The 18300-nt window shown below is 43.2% G+C and overlaps 1 protein-coding gene across 9 annotated transcripts in view; it reads left to right on the forward strand.

Annotated features, from left to right (window-relative positions):
- Naa60 (N-alpha-acetyltransferase 60) overlaps positions 1-18300 on the forward strand; it is a 43853-nt gene that overhangs the window by 13261 nt on the left and 12292 nt on the right. For all 9 annotated transcript variants that reach the window (XM_067789829.1, XM_067789830.1, XM_067789832.1 and 6 more), the window contains one exon: positions 18132-18296. In XM_067789829.1, coding sequence (XP_067645930.1) covers positions 18132-18296 — 165 coding nt within the window. The remainder of the gene's footprint in view (positions 1-18131; positions 18297-18300) is intronic.

Here is an 18300-nt window from a genome sequence, read left to right on the forward strand (position 1 = left end):
GGCAAGCTTTGTTATACGCAGTCATAAGCGTCCTTGTTAGGAATTCATTCGACTCCTCCAGTTCCTCTACATTAGCAACCTCTTTGGGTTGTCCCAGTTTTGTTTCTACATGTTTCTGGAATTTAGTCCAGTTCGTTGACCTAGGGTTTCTAAAGGTTCCTCCCTTCTCTACCCTCTTTAGGGGGATGTTGAAGCTGATATACGCATGGTCGGAGAAGGATGGTCTATCAAGAACCATCCAATTATACCTTGATATATCACGCTCGGAGCTCAATGTAATATCCAGAACATTGCTGTATGTTGGACCAATGTATGTGGGGACATCTCCCCTGTTGGCTATCTGCAAATTGGTTTGCAGGATGTAACAAAACAGAGATTCGCCTCTCTCGTTCGTATCTGCTCTTCGCCACGCATTGTGGTGCGCATTTGCATCTGCGCCTATGACCAACCGCCCCTTGCACCCTTCCTCCTGTACTAGCCTTTTGCACTCCATCGGTGGGACCTCCGCAGCATGGGCCATGTAGCAGGACGCCAGGATAAATGCCTGCTTATTCTTTTGCTCAACGGCCACCGCTACGAGATCCTCAGTGGTGTAATTAGGCAGCATATATGAATGCAGCTGTTTCCTTACCATTACTACAGCTCGCACCCGTCCTTCCGTTTGCGCGTAGTAAACGCCAAACCCGCGCGCGCTATGTCCAGAAACCTTTCCACCCGATGAAAGCCACGGCTCCTGGATCAGCGCCACGTCGAACGAACCCTCCTCAAGGGTTAGGAGGAGTTCGCTCGACGCCACTTTACTGTGTTGGAGGTTTATCTGTAGGACTCGCAGCACCATTGGGCTGTTTGTCCCCCTCCAGAACCTTCGTCTTGACGTCGTCGTCCTCCCCTTGCCCTTTTGGTTTAGATTATTCGAGGCCCCCTTCAGCCTCTCGTGACTGTTGTGCAGGGTGTTCCTCTGTGCGAGTCACAGCACCATTTAGCGGTTGGTCCTCTTCTAGCACGTTCGTGGTGACGTCGGGGACCTCCACCTGTCTTTTTCCCTTAGGCTTTTGAGGTCCTTTTCGACTTCGCCCACCTCTAGCGTGTTAGGGTTTTTATCCTCGGGACTTCTTTTCCTGAGTCGCATGTAAATTTTACCAGTGCCAAAGGACATTTTACCAAGCTGCGTGTACAAAATATCCTCCGCCTGCTTGTTTATTTGGAAGATGTAGAACTGACCATCCTCGGTAGGCCGAGATACAGTAAGTACCTTCCAATCCTGTGTCGGTATGTTCGGATTCTGATTCTGCAGAAGTCGCAGTGTATCCTCCGACTTCATCACTCATGGTATCCATACCTTAACTTTTGGTACCGTGGGGATTTGCGCTTTATCCACCACCTCAAACCGCGCGTTCGTCCCTTGCCTTTGGAGGTTTGGAACCACTTCCTCCAGCCACTGCAAGCTCGCAATGTTGTCGCATACTATCATCTTCACACCGTTATACCATCCCCCCGAATCAAAGGTTGGAAGGGGCTTACTTGGTTGTTCCCGCATCATCTTAAGCATTAAGCTAATAAACTCCCTTTCCACAGATCTCCACCTTTCAGTAGTCATTTGTCCGAAAGGACTGCTACGATCAACCAGCGCCACAGTCAGTGACTGCTTTGCTTCTCGGGAAAAGCAGGAGTCTTAGTGTTATCTCCTTTGGCACCTCCGAGAGAGCCGGAGTCTTAGCGTTAACTCCCTTTAGCGCCTCCAAAAAAGCCGGAGTCTTAGCGTTATCTCCCTTTGGCTTATCTCCTACTTCCTTAATTGGAACTTCCCTCTGACTCGCAGCTTTCGAGGTAGTTGCTACCTCGCTATTGGAGCCCATTTGTCTTACAGCTTTGGGCCTACTTGTCTTGTCTATGCGACTGCCCTGCCTCGCGGCTCTAGGATTGGGTCCTTTCTGCCTCTTGAAAGCAGGCTTGTCGCCTTCCGCCGAACGTTGTCTCTTCATTCTGCAATTCGACGCTTCTTCCTCCTCGTACCGGTTGCAGAACCGAGGGTTTCTCGCAGCAAACCTTTTGAACTGCCTTCGACCTACTTCTACCGCTTCATGGGCCCATTCCAAGGGCTCGATCTCCACTTCTGTTGGGTCGACCACTGCTCCCAAGCGTTGAACAATTCTTAGTGCTGCACGGTACTGCGAGAGAGCTCTTTTACTTCCTCTGCTCCGTACCCTTCTCCACTCTTCTACTCCGTTTTCATTTGTGTGCTTTTCCAACACGGAGTTCATTGAATCAGCACTACTCTCGCTCCCCGAGTCCGACGCATCGCTTAATTCGTATTTGTCGTCCTTGGATTGCGACTCAGTCCTCCTCTTTACATCGTCCTTATTACAGTCAGTTAATGAGTCGTTCATCTTGGTCGTACGACCACCTGCCCGACAAGGCGGGCTCAGCGGTCCAGTATTATATACGGGGAAAGAACCGTCCGCCACAGCAGCGCCCCTTGCTGTGGTAAGGCCATTAATACTTCCCGAGGTGGCCCGGTATCGGGAAGGGTCCGTTCGAATACAGCCGAATTTATCCCCTGGCTGCAAATCGTCCAATAGGCACGGTCCGCATAACACCCTGGATTAGGGGGTTGGCAGTTCTTGGTCACCGACATCCCGCCGCCCTCGTATGAGGCGAAACGGCGTAGATGTCAGTCCTAACCAGCTCCGCCTCATAGTCGGGCGCTATGGAGTTCGGCTAAGCCCTCACACCAACGACAAGGTGCCTACCCTAGTGAGGGAACTATAAATTTGTTAAAAACAACCTTAGAAGTTTTAATAAAAGATGGTCCTTTTGTTAGACAATTTGATTTCTAAATTGGTTAACATGGCACTTAATAGTTTCAATTACATCTGTTGAAGATTCTTCACTATGCACTGTTTCCAAAGTAATGGTACGGTTATTAATATACTGTCTTGAAAGAGCATCAGCTACTTTGTTTTCTTTTCCAGGCTTATAATGAAATGTTGTAGAAAATTATTCGATGAATGCACTTTATCTTTTCATTTTTGTATTTGGGTTTTTTTCCGAAATAGAGAATATAAGTGGCTGATGGTCAGTAAATATCCTTACATTTTTTGTACCATACAAATAATGTCTCAACGCTTTCAATGCCCACACAATAGCTAACATCTCACGTTTGTTTGTTGCATAGTTTTGCTCAGTGGAAGAAAGCGTTCGAGAGATCATCGTGATTGGTTTACTATTTTGAGATAATACCGCTCCCAATATATTTGATGAAGCATCAGTTGTTAGCTCAAATGGATAATTAAAATCTGGACTGCTTCGCGATCAAAATTTTCACATGTTTCGATTTATTTGCATTAATATGGCCATTCTCACCACGCAAAATTTTTGTTAATGATTTCACTATTGAAACATAATTTTTAACAAACCTGCGATAATAGCCAGCTAGCCAAGAAAAGATCGCAACCCCCCTAATGTCTCCGGCATTTTATAGTTAACTAGCAGACCCGGCAGACGTTGTTCTGCCCTAAATTTGGTCTGTCTTCATACATTTTAATAAGCTTTTCCCGTCTAACTCAGCCCTCCCTCTTTACACTTTTTCCTAATCATTGTATTCACTCCTCCCTCCGTCTTTTTCGCTTCATCTATCTCCATCTTCGCCTCATTCTATCTCTTTCTCAGTCTCCTTCTCCCTTTCTCTTCTCTCAAGTTTTTCTCATTCTTCTTCATCTCTTATTGCCAGTTCCAGAGGGTGGTATGTATTTTGTTCCAGTCCAATTCCGAGTCTCAGTCCCAGTCCCACTCCGAGTCTCAGCCTGAGTCTCAGTCCCAGTCCTAGTCCTAATCCCAGTCCCAGTCCGTCTCTCATCTACTTCCCGGAAAAAAGCATCGTAAATACTAATATAGGCAAATTTATATACCAAATTTCAGGCAAATCGAATAGGACGTATGTAAATAGGCATGTGGGTATTATTAATTCATGTCTTTAGTTCGGCTTCGCATGCATATTTATCAGTTTTTCCAGGCTGATACGACTAAATCGAATATCAAAATGAACTTTGGAGCTCTCAGCAACAGCTTTCATTTGATATCCATAATACACACACATGTTTTAGCTTATATCTCGAAACCCTAGCCAGCCAGCGGTGTAAAACTTACTCTGTACTAAAGCATACATCAACAGCTTCAATCTGATACCCATAATGTAAAAACACATTCTAGGTGTATCCGGGTCCACGTTTTGGCCTATATCTCGAGACCATAGTTACCCAGCGGCATAAAACTTACTCTGTACTAAAGCACACATCAACAGCTTCAATTTGATACCCATAATGTAAAAACACATCCTAGTGTTACCCTGATCTACGTTTTGGGCTATATTTCGAGACCCTATTCACCAAAAGGTATGAAAACGACCCTGTACTAAATCACTCATCAACAGCTTCAATTTGATACCCGTAATGTAAAAACACTGTCTAGGCGTTCATGGGTCCACGTTTTGGCCTATATCTCGAGACCCTAGTCACCCAGAGGTATAAAAATTACCCTCTACTAAAGCACTCATCAACAGCTTTCATTTGTTATCCATATTCTATAAACACATTCTAGGGGTACCCGGGTCCACGTTTTGGCCTATATCTCGAGACCCTTGCGTCGATCGCAACCAAACCTATGTGCAAACCACCGCGTGAGGTATACGCAACTTATGTGAAAGTTTGCACAAAATCGACCGGATAGTTTTTGATCCTCTAAGCCTGCTGTTGTTGTTGTTGTAGTGATAAGGTTGCTGCCCGAAGGCTTTGGGGAGCGTTATCGATGTGATGGTCCTTTGCCGGATACAGATCCGGTACGCTCCGGTACCATAGCACCATTAAGGTGCTAGCCCGACCATCTCGGGAACGATTTATGTGGCCACATTAAACCTTCATGGCATTCCGTCCCTCCCCACCCCCAAGTTCCATGAGGAGCTTGGGGTCGCCAGAGCCTCGTCTGTTAGTGAAACCGGATTCGCCGCGGATAGGTGAGGTTGACAATTGGGTTTGGAGAAGCTATATATTGCGCTGGCAACCTGAAGGGTTGCGCTACACAGCCCCTTCAATCTGGTATTTTAGTCGCCTCTTACGACAGGCATACCTACCGCGGGTATATTCTGATCCCCTAACCCGCTGGGGGATTCTATAAGCCTCAAAAACGGACATTCATTTTTATATATATAGATTATATCACGAACTTTATCAGGACAGGTTCGAATACCATTTTGTGAAACCATGAATCCTAAAAACTCAACATATGTCATAAAAAATATAGACTTATCTGACGATACCCTCATTCCTGATTACACCAACATTTTTAAAATTATATCTACATCTCTTATGTGTGTATCTTCGTCGCGTGAAAAAATAATAATGTCATCGATGTAAACGTGACATGTCTTACCTATTTCGTCACGTAAAACATCATCAATTGCACGCTGAAAAATGCTTGGGGCGTTTTTCAATCCAAACGGCAAACGACAAAACTCATATATTCCATTATTAATGAAATAAAAGCAGTTTTTTGCCTGTCCTTTTCGCATAAATTTATCTGGTGGAAACCAGATTTCAAATCAAGAGTAGTGAAAAACCGTGATTTTCCTAAATTTGACAAAATTAAAGAAATCTCGGGTATTGGATATTTATCTGATATAGTTATTTCATTGATTTTTCGGAAATCAATTACTATTCGCAACTTTTGCTTTCCATTTTCATCCAGCCCCTTTTTTGTTACAACGTGTATTGGAGATTTTACATGGAGAACACGATTTTCTAATTGTGCCATCTTTCAGAAGACGTAAGTATTTCTTTATTAATGAAATCCGCAGAAGACAGGATAAGGATAACCTCTACTATAAATGGGATCATTTGTTACTGTACGTTTTTTAGCTACTACATTTGTATTAAAAGGCAAAGCTCGATTTGGATTCGCGAACGCATTGTTATGGAATCGCATCTTTGATGGAGCAGTAAGGAAGGCAGTCGGCATGATCTGGTGGTGCATAGTGGCTAGTCATGTCGGCTGGGCGGGGTCCTTGCCAATCTTACAGTTCCTGCGCCATAACAAAAAAAAAGTCATATCATGCCTTTAAAAACTGTCAAAAGCGCAGAGCCGACTTAAAACGCTTATAAATTCAAACTAAAACGACATCCGGCAGAACCGGATGCCACGGACAGACCGTTAAACATTCAAAAATTTAAATTCAAAAAAGAAACTAACGCAAAGAAAAAAAAATTACCGAACCGGACATGGCCGGTTACTAACGCTGAAAATCAAAAGGAAAAAAAAAATTGCTGAAAAATTAAAATAAAAAAGGAAAGGGCCGAATATAACTTGGGGCGCCGCGGGTGTTGTTGCGACGCCCGGTGCATAGCCCACCCTCAAAACCATGGCCACCGACACACCTAAATTTTCGGTGGCCCCTTACCTGAATACCCTACGTGCCATCTAAATCAATAAGGACGTCAGCATTCCCATTTATAACCTTTATTAATTACAATTCATTTTTTTTTTAAAGAAAATCAATAATACAATTTTTGTCTGTTTTGCTTAATTAATATAACCCTACAGCTCATGGAAGCAATTCTTATGTTTATACATATAAAATTTTTGTAAGAGGGAAACGTTAAGGAAGAATTCTAAGCTTTTAATAAGAACCGCTCTCTGTTTTCGCGGATTTAGCTATAAATGTACTATGCTTTCAAACAATTGCAATTGTTGTCAAACTTCTACAGTATTCTTGAGAATGTTCAATGCATTTTGCCTGCATCTGGGCAATAAAAAAAAAGGTTATTTGTATGTTTTCAATGCGTTTATTTCATTTAATTCTTTTATACGCATTGTGTATACCGCCTAAGGAAGTTATTTAATAAAAACTATATTAAAAGCTTGTATGCAGTTCAGAATGGGCCTCATACCATCGGGAAGGCACAGACTAAACTTTCCTAGATTAATTGTCTAAAATATATAGTATGTTTGCGACATCAAATCCTTAAATTTTTTTTCATTTAATTTTAAATTTATTAATGATCTTAAATTTAATTTTCCGATTTGTGGTTGCCGTAAATATTAGTGTTTCGATAATCATAAATAGATGGCGCAAAAATTCAATGCCTATCGGCCGTCAACGCCATAGTTTTCGCCTTTCAAAAGTGCGCTTCCTTATAATCTAAGTATAGTTAAATGAACACGCCCTAGGTGTCATATACGTACGTAGTGTATGAAGAATAAATTTTATGCGAAAAAAGATTAATTACAGTTCATATACTTTTATGTACTTCCCTTTCTACGATTTTGCATGTACATACATTTAGGTATATTTTAAATGATGTTATTTCAAGAATCTAACATGATTTCATTAAAGTGAATAAAAAAAAATGTTTGAATGGGGTACAGCAGTGAGCACGAACATAGCATCGAACATTAATAACAAATGTTTTATGTTATTATCTCCCTTCACTTATTTTCGTTAAAAGTTCGAAAGTGTTCAGAACAAAACTTCGTTAAAGGTTCAGAAAAAACTTTCGGAACCATTACCGAAAAAGCTAATGTTGGAAAAAAAAAATTTTTACGAAGACCTCGCCGATCTCGTGGAATGGTTTTTTTTCTCTAGTTGGTCTATTATTTATTTGTTTAAATTATATGCATGTCCAAAGTTTTTTTGTTCTTTACATAGTTTCACAGTAAAATTGGATTTGTCGTGATAGTGACGCAACATCAAAAAAAAAATTCGCATACTAAAAGCTTGTATTAATTATTATAATTTGTTGGAAAAAAATGAGTGCTAGTTATTCGAATTCATTATGTATATAAAGTTTTCGATATTTGCTAATCGCATGAATGATAATGCGCATTCTGTTCTGGTGCCGAATATTTGTTCTAGCAAATCATTATGATCTGCACATCCGATATTTCTTTTACATGAATATGCAGCGAGTTAAATGCAAAGCGAGTTAAAAGCAAAAATATAAAATAGTGTTTATTCTTGTCTAATACATACATGCATACATACATATGATTTTGTATAAGCTATGTTCGATTTCTCAGATTCAGCAAGGTTTTATAAAAAGAAAAATTGTATTTCATCTATCCTACTACGTAGAATAATGCAAAAGGATTGCATCTAAATACTAAACTCAGCTGCAACTGAGCTCCAAGGGAACTAGGCTGTGGTGCACTAAATGAATCCACACGCGCCAATGTGCATCAAATTTATATGTATGTACTATTCTTACGTATGTGCAAACAAATTCGCGAAGGGAAAAAAAACCCGCCTTAAGTACTAAAATTCACACAAAACAATTTTACTTAAATGCTTAAGTACACTTATATATCCTAGTGGTCTCTTTCTGATTTCATTTTTCGGTTTATGTTAATTTACTTGTGTCAAATGTCTACTGTGTATGCTACTAAATACTTGGCGGCGACTCACCCGGTGTCTGGTACTTACATAGCCGGCCAGAGTACATACCGTGGGCCTCTGCTGGCATGATTACTGGTGACGTTCCTGCCGCTGGTTAAGTTGTCGCGGTTGGTGGTTGTGGAGCGCGGTCTTGGGCGCGCTGTGTTGGTACTGTTGGTGGTTGTTGCGCTCTGTCTAGCCGTACTGGTGGTGGCTGTTGGTGGTGTGGGCGCGCTTGGTTGGCGGCGCCGATGGGGTTGCGGTTGTGGTTGCGCGGTCGAAGTGGTTACTGCGGGCACCGCGATGGTGGTTGGGGCCTTTGGTAGTGGTTGCGCTTGTAGTCGCGTTGCTGATACTGCCGATTCAATTCATTGGCTGTTGCTACAGTAATTGTTGCTTTTGCTGACTCACCAGGAGTTGGTTTTGCTGTTGCATGTTCACTATTCATTTTCTAAATACCACACCATACAGTATGTATGGTAAACATCTTTAATAGGATCTTAAGCGCTCAGTATTTCTTCCCTGTACTTTCTTAAGGCTTGCCTTGCTTCAAAAGTTGATTCGGCACGTTTTCAATAAGAGGTAAGCTGTAAGATAAAATTTTAATACAAAATGAGCCCCTTTAAAATAATTTAATTTTTCTTCTTCTTCTTCCGGAGTCAATAAATTGCAGCCAGATATTTCCGTGAGCGATGTAATCCAACTGTGTTACATATACCACCACTCCTCCCTGCTAACTACGTTCCTGTTTTGGACAATTCCCAGCGAATAAACATGTCTCCCGAATTCTTTAATGGCCGCCACCACCACCTTCGTCTTCGAAGTTGACTTGGCTCTTTTCTCAAGATATCATTACACACTCAGAAAATGTATGGCAGATATCTTAATTTTCCATTTTTCCTACTTTATGTAGCATATTCTCGCTTCGGTTGTATTCACACACATCTGCGCCTCCCACTATGATCGATTTTGGTGTATATTACATTTATTATTCTCTTATTAGAATTAAATTGAGAATTCAGATGTTTTCCACTAATTTAGTGAACTGTCTGACCACGTTTTTTTTTTGTTAGCTAATCAGGACCGCGCCTTTTACTCTCTTTTTTCCGAACTAGATTTCTTTTTTCTCTCTATTTCCCGGAAACAGCATGGTTCTTACTTAGCGATCATCATTTTCGCGGCCGTGGCGACCTCTAGTGTTCATTTCGATCAACATGCCATGGAACCATGTCTTTGCCATCACTAGCCACTAGGTGGGTTCCAAAGGTGACTATCCCAAGCGGACCATAACAGCATTAATATTATTATTTATCATTTCTCTGAAATGATTACGTACATGTTCCGGAACTGAATCTTCTGTTATCGTAATCAGGTTAACTTGATTACAATTAAGCTGTTCAATTGCAACTCTACCATTTCGATAACACAAATATCCACTTTCTGTATAAATTTTCGCATCAATTTCTCTTAAAAAGTCATATCCTATAATATCGTCAAACGTGTTTAATGTTTCAAGCAATCAAAACGTTGAAGTATGATCAAGTAAATTAACCAGACACTTTTGATTTATTAAATTGACTCCATTTATTGATTTTAATCTAAACGGATGTTTTATTAATTTAACTCCACGAAGAAATGACAAATTTTTAATATAGCTTTTCGATGTACCAGTATCAATTAAGAAACGAAGCTCCTGTTCATTCACCATTTTTTTAGTAATGTATGGCAGGAGCGAATTTAGTTTAAAAAATTTATCTCATCACTAAAATCTGAATCATGAATTTGGGACTCATTATCATCTAATTCAGTCTCACCAATATTATTTTCATTATAATTAATTAATTTTAAAATGGAAATTTTGCGATCGACTTTTAACTAACTTCTCGGTGATGCAGAGACTTCAAACTTAGCGCATAGTTTGCGAGTCGATGGCACTACAATTCGTGGAAAACAAAATGCCGCCAGGTGGCAGACGAATCGAGATAAACGAAAATCCCTGAAAAAACGCAGGGGAATCTTGCGATCGATTTTTAAGTAACTTCCCGGTGAGCTAGAGACCTGAAACTTGGGCCGTGAGTTAGAACCCGGTGACAATGCAATATTTGATCAAAAAAATTTCGCTAGGTGGCGCATGGATCAAGATATTAAGAAAATTAGTTTTGATTTGGGAATCTTTCAATCCATTTTTAACTAACTTCCCGGTTACCTAGAGACTTGTAACTTAGCACATAGTCCGAGACCCGGTGCCAATACAAGTTATAGAAAACAAAGTTCCGCTAGGTGGAGTGCTAATTGAGATTACTACAAATCCCTGAAAAACGAGGGGTATCTTGCGATCACTTTTTGAGTAACTTGCCGGTGAGATAGAGACGTGAAACTTGTGCCGTGGGTCAGAACCCGGTGACAATGCAACATTTGATCCAAAAAAATTCGCTAGGTGGCACGCGGATCGAGATAGTAAAAAACAAATTTTAATTTGGGAATCTTTCAATTCATTTTTAAGTAACTTCCCGCTGACCTAGAGACTTGAAACTTGGCACACAGTTCGAGGCTTGGTGACAATACAATTTACAGAAAACACAATTCCGCTAGGTGGCGCGCTAAGTGAGATAACTACAAATCCGTGAAAAACGAGAGGAATCTTGCAATCGATTTTTGAGTAACTTGCCGGTGAGCTGGAGATATGAAGCTTGAGCCATAAGTAAGAACACGGTGACAATGCAATATTTTATGCAAAAAATTCCGCTAGGTGGCGCATGGATCGAGATATTAGGAAAATTAATTTTAATTTTGGAATCTTTCAATCCATTTTTAACTAACTTCCCGGTTACCTAGAGACTTGTAACTTAGCACATAGTCCGATACCCAGTGCCAATACAAGTTATAGAAAACAAAGTTCCGCTAGGTGGCACGCGGATCGAGATAGTAAAAAACAAATTTTAATTTGGGAATCTTTCAATTCATTTTTAAGTAACTTCCCGTTGATCTAGAGACTTGAAACTTGGCACTTAGTTAGAGGCCTGGTGACAATACAATTTGTAGAAAAAAAGTTCCACTAAGTGGCGCGCTAGTCAAGATAACTGCAAATCCTTTAAAAACGGGGGGAATCTTGCGATCGATTTTCGAGTAACTTCCCGATGAGCTAGAGACATGAAACTTGGGCCGTAAGTCAGAACCCGGTGACAATGCAATATTTTATCAAAAAATTCCGCTAGGTGGCTCATAGATCGAGATATTCAGAAAACTAGTTTTAAATTGGGAATCTTGCAATCGATTTTTAACTAACTTCCTGGATATCTAGAGACTTGAAACCTGAAATATAGTTTAAAACTCGGTGAGAGTGCAATGTTTGATCAAAAAATTTGAGCTACGTAACGCACAAGTCGAACTATTTAGAAGATTAGGCCATACCTTCATGGCTAGCCTCCTGAGTGTTGCAGGCGTTGTACAATTCCACCTCGTTGAAGGTCCAACTCAATGCACATCCTTGCATACTTTTAGGCGTACGCGACTTTCTCCACGATTCTTTTAGAGTTTCAGGCGTATGCGAAGTTCACCACGATTTTCAGCTGTGCAAATTAAGTAGCTGACAAACGAGGTGGAATTCTCTTGTTATGATGCACATTCACCAGCAATGAAAATTCACCACATCATCAATTGTGTTGAACTTACTTCCCCAACAATTTTGATCATATTCACCAACAACGATTGCTTTGCACTATCCGGCTTCGCCAATTATGAGAATAAGCGCCAACAAGAATCATTCACCACATTCATCGTCTTTGTCCAACTCACCCGCTCCTCCAATATCAAGAACATCGAACAGCTATAATAATTCACCGATTTATATGTAGCACACACACATCTTTCTACAGTCACCTAAGCTAAATATAGATATAGACGTAGTACTTTCGAGCAACGCCAAAGAACGGCGTTAGGAATTACTTAGGAATTACTTAAATTACTAATCAAAGTTGCAATTGCCTTTTTGTAGGTAGTACTAAAAAATTGAAAATAAAAAGATGACTAAAAAATTTTAGGACTACCTTTATATAAATGGACCAAAAAATAGAAGGCAATTTTTCTTTTAATACAAACATAGTCTTGTTGAATTTTCACTGAAAAACTTTAACAATAGCTCTTGTAAAAGAATTTTGGGATTTAAAATTATAAAGGTAGAGCGCATGTTTAAATTTTAAATAATAAATTAGTTAATCCCAAGTACATGGTTTGCCTTAAATTGAAAGATTGCGCTCCACCTTTATAGTTAGGTTAGGTTAGGTTGGGTGTTAGCTTCCCTGATAGAGGAAGCTCACTTGGACAACATAACGGTCCGTTGTGATACCACATATAATAAACTAAACTAACGGTGACGTAGATATAACTACTTAGAGAATCGTTGGGTAGCAACGATAAAGTTCCGAATGATCCCGATCTCAACCTTGGATAGCTCCTCGGGAGATCCAAGTGAGTCACGACCGAAATACTTTCGTCTAGTTCTGGCAAAAGCTGGGCAGTCAAGCATAAAGTGATTTGGTGATTCCACCTCATCATCCTCCATACAGCTGCAGCAGGATGGAGTTTCCAATATATTGAGACGTACCGCATGGATACCCATGGGACAGTGCCCTGTCAAAACCCCAATGACCATTGATAGGTGAGCCTTAGTGAACCCAATTATTTCAGCAGACCTCCTGCCATCCACTTTCGGCCAGAAAGATCTTGATATCCTACAAGACGTAGTGTCCGCCCAACGTTTGCTGAGCTGACTCGAGGCCCAGCTATGGAAGAGCAATCCACAGGTGGCTAGCGGAATCCCGAAATCCCTACAGCCATCTTCATCCGGTTCAGTTGTACCAATTCGGGCTAAGAGATCCGCTTGACAGTTACCCGGAATATCACTATGGCGCGGGACCCAGATAATCTTAATTGTAAAATAATTCGATGCAATCGCAAGTGAGGTCAGGCACTCCCAGACCACCCTCGATCGCACTGTAGTTGAGCTCAAGGCCTTTATAGCCGCTTGGCTATCAGAGTAGATGTTAAATTCCCTAACCGTAGTAGCGCTGGATAGCATTTCATCCACCGCATTCTTAATCGCAGCAACTTCCACTTGGAATACACTGCAGTGATCAGCCAACTTAAACTTGCGGCTTACATTTAGCTCTTGACAAAAGACCCCCCAGCAAACCTTTCCATCCAACTTCGACCCATCCGTGAACAAGTTAACCGGTCCCATGCCCCAGATAATTCCTCTTCTCCACTCTATCCCTATCTTCCACATTGGGCCTCCAGGACAGCTTCTTGTCCAGAACAATTCCCAAATATTTAACCCTGTCAGTAAGTACCAACAGTACCCCTCCAATCGAAGGAGTTCTGAAGTCGGGTATCTTATATCTCCTTGTAAAAAGAAGCAATTCTGTTTTTCCCGGGTTGACCGCCAATCCACATGATTCAGCCCACCTAGCCACAGTATCCAGGTATCCCTGCAGAACATCGCGCAGGGTGCCCAGAAATTTGCCCCTGACTAGGATAGCGAGGTCATCTGCATAGGCAACCACCCGACAACCATTGGCTTCCAGCTCCACAAGAAGCTCGTTGACTACCACAACCCAGAGCAGAGGAGATAGGACACCCCCTGTGGCGTGCCCCTGCACACCTTCCTCCTTATTATGGCTCCTCCCCACTCCGCTGCGACAATTCTGCCGCATAGAAGTTTGCTAATAAATTCAACCAGAGCCGCTTCGACTCCTAAACCCACCAGAGCTCTTTCGATTGCCCCCGGTAAGACATTGTTAAAAGCCCCCTCGATGTCTAGAAAGGCACCCAGAGCATACTCTTTATGTTCTAGAGACCCCTCTATTTGCTTTACAATCGAATGGAGAGCCGTTTCCGTCGATCTGCCTTTGCAGTACGCATGCTGTGAAGCCGACAGTAACCCCCCAGGTATCCTTTCTCGTAGGTACAGGTCAATCAGCCGCTCAAACGTCTTAAGAAGAAACGACGAGAGACTGATTGGCCTGAAATCCTTAGGTGACACATGAGAGCTCCTGCCGGCCTTCGGAATGAAGATGACCCTAACCGTGTGCCACGACTTAGGGATATAGTTAAGCCTGAGGCAGTTAGTGTAGATGATGGCCAACCAGCGGCAGGAAATCCCTAAAGACCTTTGAAGTTGCGCAGGAATGATGCCATCCGGACCGGGTGACTTATAGGGCTTGAACGAATTTATAGCCCAGGATATTTGACTTTCCCGTAGTGGGATGGCAGGCATTTCTGCATGGCCAGCAACCGCCGACCACGCAAGCGAAGATCCCTGCGCAACTGGGACATCGGGAAAATGATTGCCCAGTAAAAGTCTCAGGGACTCCTCGCTACTCATCGATCAGCCCCCACCATCATCTCTCAGATACCCCCGAGGGGCGGGATTCCTAGAGAGTATTTTTCTAAGCCTCGCGGATTCATTGCAGCCCTCTACGTTTTCGCAGAAGCTTCGCCATAAATCTCGCTTGGCTAACCATATTTCATATTTATAAATCCCCAGACTCACCTTATAGAGCTCCCAGTCCGAGGGTAGTTTACTCCTCCTGGCTCTGTTAAAGAGCCGCCTACTGGACGCTCTTAGGTCGTCAAGGGAATCAGACCACCAGGGCGGCTTGCTCTTCCCCCTGTAAGTTTTCAGTGGGCAGGACTGTTGAAAGGCGCTATTGCTTGCCAGGGAGAAGTTTTCCACTAGACCGTCTATTTCAGATTCGGACAGGTCCGAACCAACGATAGGCGCCTCAGGCAATAGCTCTCCCAACTTCCTACAATACAAGTCCCAGTTGGTACTTTTAGGGTTCCTACAAGATATTTTGCCGGGACGTTCTTCAATCACCGATTACTGAACATATCGGTGATCAGAGAAAGAGTGCTCGTTGAGAACCCTCCATCCAGATATCCGATCTTCCAGTTCTCTGCTAACCAGGGTGAGGTCCAGGACCTCCTCCCTTACCGCAGTAATAAAAGTCGGGTCATTCCCCCTATTACATATACAAAGTCCCTCATCTACAATAAAAGTAAATAAAGACTCACCTCTGGTGTTCGTATCCGAGCTCCTCCATATGCTATGGTGTGCATTAGCATCGGCACCTATGATTACGCCAACACCTCTCCGCCTTGCTTCAGCGGTGATTTCGCCCAGTATCACAGGCGATGGTCCCGTTACGTCCCCATGGGGCATATACGCTGAGACCACCCACAATTCGTTACTGCCTCGCTCGAGGCAGACCGTGGTTACGTCAGCATTGCTGAAATTAGAGAGAATAAAAGCTTTAAATTCCTTTTTAATAAGCACACAGGATCTAGGCCTACCTGCATCCCCATGCACCAAGGTGTTGAATTTTCCCGTCCTTAATCCAGAAATTTTTCCGCCGTTACTACTCAGCCACGGCTCCTGGACAAGGACTATATCCACTCCGCCTTTCTCAAGACAGAGCAACAAGTTTGCGGAAGCCGCCTCAGAATGCTGAAGATTGATTTGACGGATTTCCATCAACACCACCCTTCTTCTTCTGCACCCCATCCTTGGCGGCTTCGCCCTCGGAGACTAGGAGATCCTCCTCCCCCCCAACAGACGACTTACACTGATGACGGATCCCGCCATCGATGATTCGCCCTCGGAGGCTAGGAGCTTCTCCTCGGCCCTATCAGCCAGACGACTAGCACTGATGACAGATCCCGCTATTGACGGGACGTCAATAGTGCTTTCGCTGTCCAAATTAGCGGAGTCAGCATCCACAACCATGGATACTGGCTCCCCTGCGGACGGCTCCACCTCCCGAACAGTCTCTGTGGGAGAGGAACCATCTCCCTTGGAATCGGCGTGGTAGATTTTGAGAACCACACGCTCGAGGCCATAGGAGATAACCCCCCCGTGTCAGAGAGAGGACCGGTGGACTCTGCGTTTAGTGGAATCAGCACTTGCCGACGTGGCCCAACAGCCTCCTCTACTCTGAGGACCCTCCAGTTATGCGTCGGAAGGTTCGGGTTGCAGTAACGCATTAATTCAAGTATTTTCTCCGGCTGAGATGGCCCGGCAGGCAACCACACCCGAGCCCTCGGTCGAAGGGGGAGATCCCTCCGTTCCACGGCCTCGAGTCTGGCTCCCCTCCAGACCTCCCCAACCAAAGAAATTATTTTCTTAAAGATACAGGCCGACCGCTCGTCAGCACAAGTAATCAGTCTAAAACCATGGTACCACCCCGAGTATTCGAAGCATGGCCGCGTACCTGGGCTCTCCATAACAGCGGTCATATAGGCCGCTGATATGGCGCTGGCGACCCACGGCCACTCTTCTCGTGAGATGGCACCATCCTCCCTACTCCTATCCAGGACCCCGAGGGTGATGAAGCCCGCTCGTTTAGCGATTTCGCTAAACGAAATTGCGTCCCCACATCCTCGGGCCCTTTTTGTCGTTGAGGCATTCCGCTCATCCGACCTTTGCCGCTTCATAGCCCCCAAACCCTGCTGCTCACCCGCGTCGTTCGACACCGGTGTGTGGTCGTCGCAAGCTACGACGCTCCTGGCCCTCTCCAGCGTCCGGGAATGCTTCTCAGACATCTGAGCTGCATCCCTTCCGCCGTAGCGCTCCAAGATCTTCTCAGCTAGGCGCCGATCACCCAGAGCTTTCCTACGCGGCGTCGATCGCCTACCTTTCCCGGCAGGCTTCGACCCCAGGGCTCCCGTTGGGAAAGCTCCTCGCGACAGGGCTTCCTTACTAGTACTGGGCTGGTCCGTCGCATTCGCCGGACCTCTGCCTTTCCCTGTCACAGCCCCATATGGGCCTGCATTGGGTGTCGGTTTCGACACCCCTCCACTACCCGAACTACCCGTACCTACGGGGTTTGAAACCAAACCCCTGCGCTGATCCGTCTGATCAGCCCTTTTGACCCGCCGGGAGCTTCCCGGCTGGCGGCGACCTGCTTCGGAGCACTCTCCGCACCTGTCGCGTCCCTCGCACCATGACGACCTTCGCCGTCACTCCTACCCTCCTTTATAGTTTTAAATCCCAAAATTCTTTTATAAGAGATTGTTAAAGTTTTTCAGTCAAAATTCAACAAGACTATGTTTGTATTAAAGGAAAAATTACCTTCTCTTTTTTGATCCATTTATATAAAGGTAGTCCCTAAAATTTTTTTATCACATTTTTATTTAAAATCTTTTTCATTTCAGTACTAGATTTATTGCCAGTAAATGTTGGTTTCTTTCGTGCTCCTTTTACTTTTCATACAAATTGTCGCGACGGGACCTGCATTTTTTACGCCGACTCCGAACGGCACCTACAAGGTAGATGACTTTTCACTGAGAAGCTTTTCATTGGCAGAAATACACTCAAGAGTGTTTATCAATTCACTGCCGAAGGTCAAATTGAATTGCTGTGCCACGGGCTCGAACCCAGGAAATGCGGTGTGGTAAGCAGAGCACGCTACCACCACACCACAGCGGTGGTCAGATACTATTAGCCGGTGTTAAACTCCAAAATTTTTAAAAATTAATTAAAACTGAAAACACCATTAAACATACAAAACAATTTCAATTAAACAACCTTAGGAAGCATTCACTAAAATATATAAAAAGTTTTGTTACTGTCATTTCATTGTTTAGTTCACTTTATATGTGAAAAGAACTACTATTCAAGTTTTAAGTATGTTAATTTCCATAATTTCAGGTGAAAACATTATGTCAAGATTGGTTTCCAATTGACTATCCATTATCATGGTACGAAGATATAACATCAAGTACGCGTTTCTTCGCGCTGGCGGCGGTTTACAATTTGGCAATTATTGGTTTAATTGTTGCTGAAATTAAACCATACAGAAATTTAAACAAAGAGGTAT

This window comes from Eurosta solidaginis, chromosome 5 (assembly GCF_040869045.1).
Source record: "Eurosta solidaginis isolate ZX-2024a chromosome 5, ASM4086904v1, whole genome shotgun sequence".
In the NCBI taxonomy this organism is placed as follows: domain Eukaryota; kingdom Metazoa; phylum Arthropoda; class Insecta; order Diptera; family Tephritidae; genus Eurosta; species Eurosta solidaginis.